The 2,195-nt window shown below is 44.5% G+C and overlaps 2 protein-coding genes across 2 annotated transcripts in view; one reads left to right on the top strand and one right to left on the bottom strand.

Annotated features, from left to right (window-relative positions):
* ORC3 (origin recognition complex subunit 3) overlaps nucleotides 1-1,449 on the bottom strand; it is a gene marked incomplete in the record, with an annotated part of 38,558 nt that extends 37,109 nt beyond the window's left edge. The window contains 1 exon segment of the mRNA XM_072408621.1: nucleotides 1,368-1,449.
* Nucleotides 1,450-1,508: 59 nt separating this feature from the next.
* The window catches only part of RARS2 (arginyl-tRNA synthetase 2, mitochondrial), a gene marked incomplete in the record, with an annotated part of 18,389 nt that continues 17,702 nt past the window's right edge, over nucleotides 1,509-2,195 (top strand). The window contains 1 exon segment of the mRNA XM_072408620.1: nucleotides 1,509-1,633. Coding sequence (XP_072264721.1) covers nucleotides 1,598-1,633 — 36 coding nt within the window.

Here is a 2,195-nt window from a genome sequence, read left to right as displayed (position 1 = left end):
CAAAGCAATTCTGTTAGGTTAGTTGGTTTCCTCCATAACTGGATTAGACTGTGTTAAAGATGAACTAAACTCAAAACCCCCCAAAACACAAAAAATCCACTTACCTTCAATCCCGCAGGGCAGTCCGATCCATCCGGAGGACTCTTCCGTCGTGTCCCGCATCGTCCCAGCATCCGTCTTCTGGGTTCTTCTTCCTATGTCACCCGACCCAGGTGCGAGATCAGGTGACATAGGCTGGAAAAAAAACTTTCCGATCTCACTGCGTAAGTGTGCCTGAGATGCTCGGGCATGCGCAAAAGGATCACTCAAGAGCCTCCTGGGATGCGTGACGTAGGTATCCCATGAGGCTTTGCGCTCCCATTCATTCTCGATGGGCTAGGTGATAGAGAATTTAGGGGCAGTACTGCACCCTTTTTTTTTGCACTTAAAAAAAAACAAACAACAGATTTTTTACTTTACATAAAAGGGTTGTCTACCCTTTTATGTAAAGTGAAAATTCTGAGTTTAGGTACGCTTTAGTGGCATATGGTGAGGACATTAGATTGTGAGCTCCTGCAGCACAGTTTGGGTGCATGACTATGAGCCCTGTATATATTATTACACAACAATAATCTAGGTAATAGGCATGCTCTAGTACTGTACAGGTAGACCTCAATGATTGTATTGTGTCAGGTCAGCCTAAAATGTGACATATATAACAGCTTGCTGGCTGGATGAGAGAGGAGTTACTAACTGATAGAAACACTACTGAATATCATTCATCTGCCTTAGAGCTGTCATCCATACCAGATTGGAGGAAGCATCATTGCTTTATTGCTGATCTGCAAGTACCAGAGACTTGGCATCAAACACTTTAGGGATCAGAGCTCAGCCTGGGGGCTGCAGAAGCAGCACAAAGAGCCTATAGCTGAGTGCTGTAGTCCACATAACAAGTTAGAGAGCTGGCAGCAGTGAGCAGTACTGAACCTCTCACTGCCTCCCCCATTCATTGTCCATGGGACTGCCATAGGAAGATGTTACATGTAGCGCATCCCCCATGGCAGCAGGTCCCAGGCAGGAAGATAAACACTGCACCGCCTGTGTGAGCCCATCCCAGACTGACTCCCCACCACCAGCCATTCTTCTACCACCTGACACCCCTATATGGGGCACCCCGGGTCAGTGTGCCACATTACAAGGCATACATTACGTACAGCTCGTCATTCACACAAACCTTTATAGATAGATAGATAGATAGATAGATATCTATATATATATCTATATATATATATATATATATGTGTGTGTGTATATATATATATATATATATATATATATATAAATAGAACGTATGGCCGGCACACAGCAATACACTACACAACACATACCCGGCCTGTGCGACAACACTAACTCCTCTCACACTGTCACACTTCCCTCCACAGACGTCACAACACAAAGGAGAGATGCGATAGGTGGAGAGCGTGTTCCGGGGGCGGGACTGTGCGGGTCACTGGTAACCCACGTGCCTCTTCCTGCCTGTCCTTCCTGTGAGTGCATAGGGTGACCTGGTGTCTGTCACCTCCAGTCATACGTCGGCCTGACAACAAGCAGGGGGGACATGGCTTGTCTCTTCAGGAGAGCCATAGCAGAGCAGGTAAGAGTTGTGTCCTCCTCCGGTGTTACCATAAGCTCAGCCTTGCAGTGTTGTGAATGAATCTACCAGGATACACAGGTGTACAGTGCAGCAGGAAGAGTGACAGCAGCATGTTCTATTTGTTGTATTTATTGTAGTGCCAGCAATATCAGTGGCGCAGTATATACCTATAGATTCCTATGGGGTGAACCAAAAAGGTTAAATGTTAGGAAATGTTTCCTGTCCTTGTACTTCCAGGCTGGATTCACACCCATGTGCTTTTTATTTTGATTAATAAACATCATCAAGCAATAATGTATAAATCTAGCCACAATTTTTAATTAACTGCACCTGTTGCTGTTATGTATAATAGATTCCTTTTCAAAAGACAAAGTAACCGATTTTGTGAATCACAATTGTTCCAATGTTGTTAATTTACAATTAGCATGTGTTACCTAAGAGCGAATACCCCAATAATGTTTATTCCTAGGAGATGAAACTCCAAGAATGAGGGGTCCTGAGAGAGATTACTAATACTGTGATCCAGAGAGAGAGAGTAACCGACTAGTGTGCGATCCAGAGA

Source organism: Pyxicephalus adspersus, chromosome 4, assembly GCF_032062135.1.
Source record: "Pyxicephalus adspersus chromosome 4, UCB_Pads_2.0, whole genome shotgun sequence".
In the NCBI taxonomy this organism is placed as follows: Eukaryota; Metazoa; Chordata; class Amphibia; order Anura; family Pyxicephalidae; genus Pyxicephalus; species Pyxicephalus adspersus.
The sequence above is the reverse complement of the archived record's forward strand: the minus strand, read 5'-3'. Positions and strand labels throughout refer to the sequence as shown.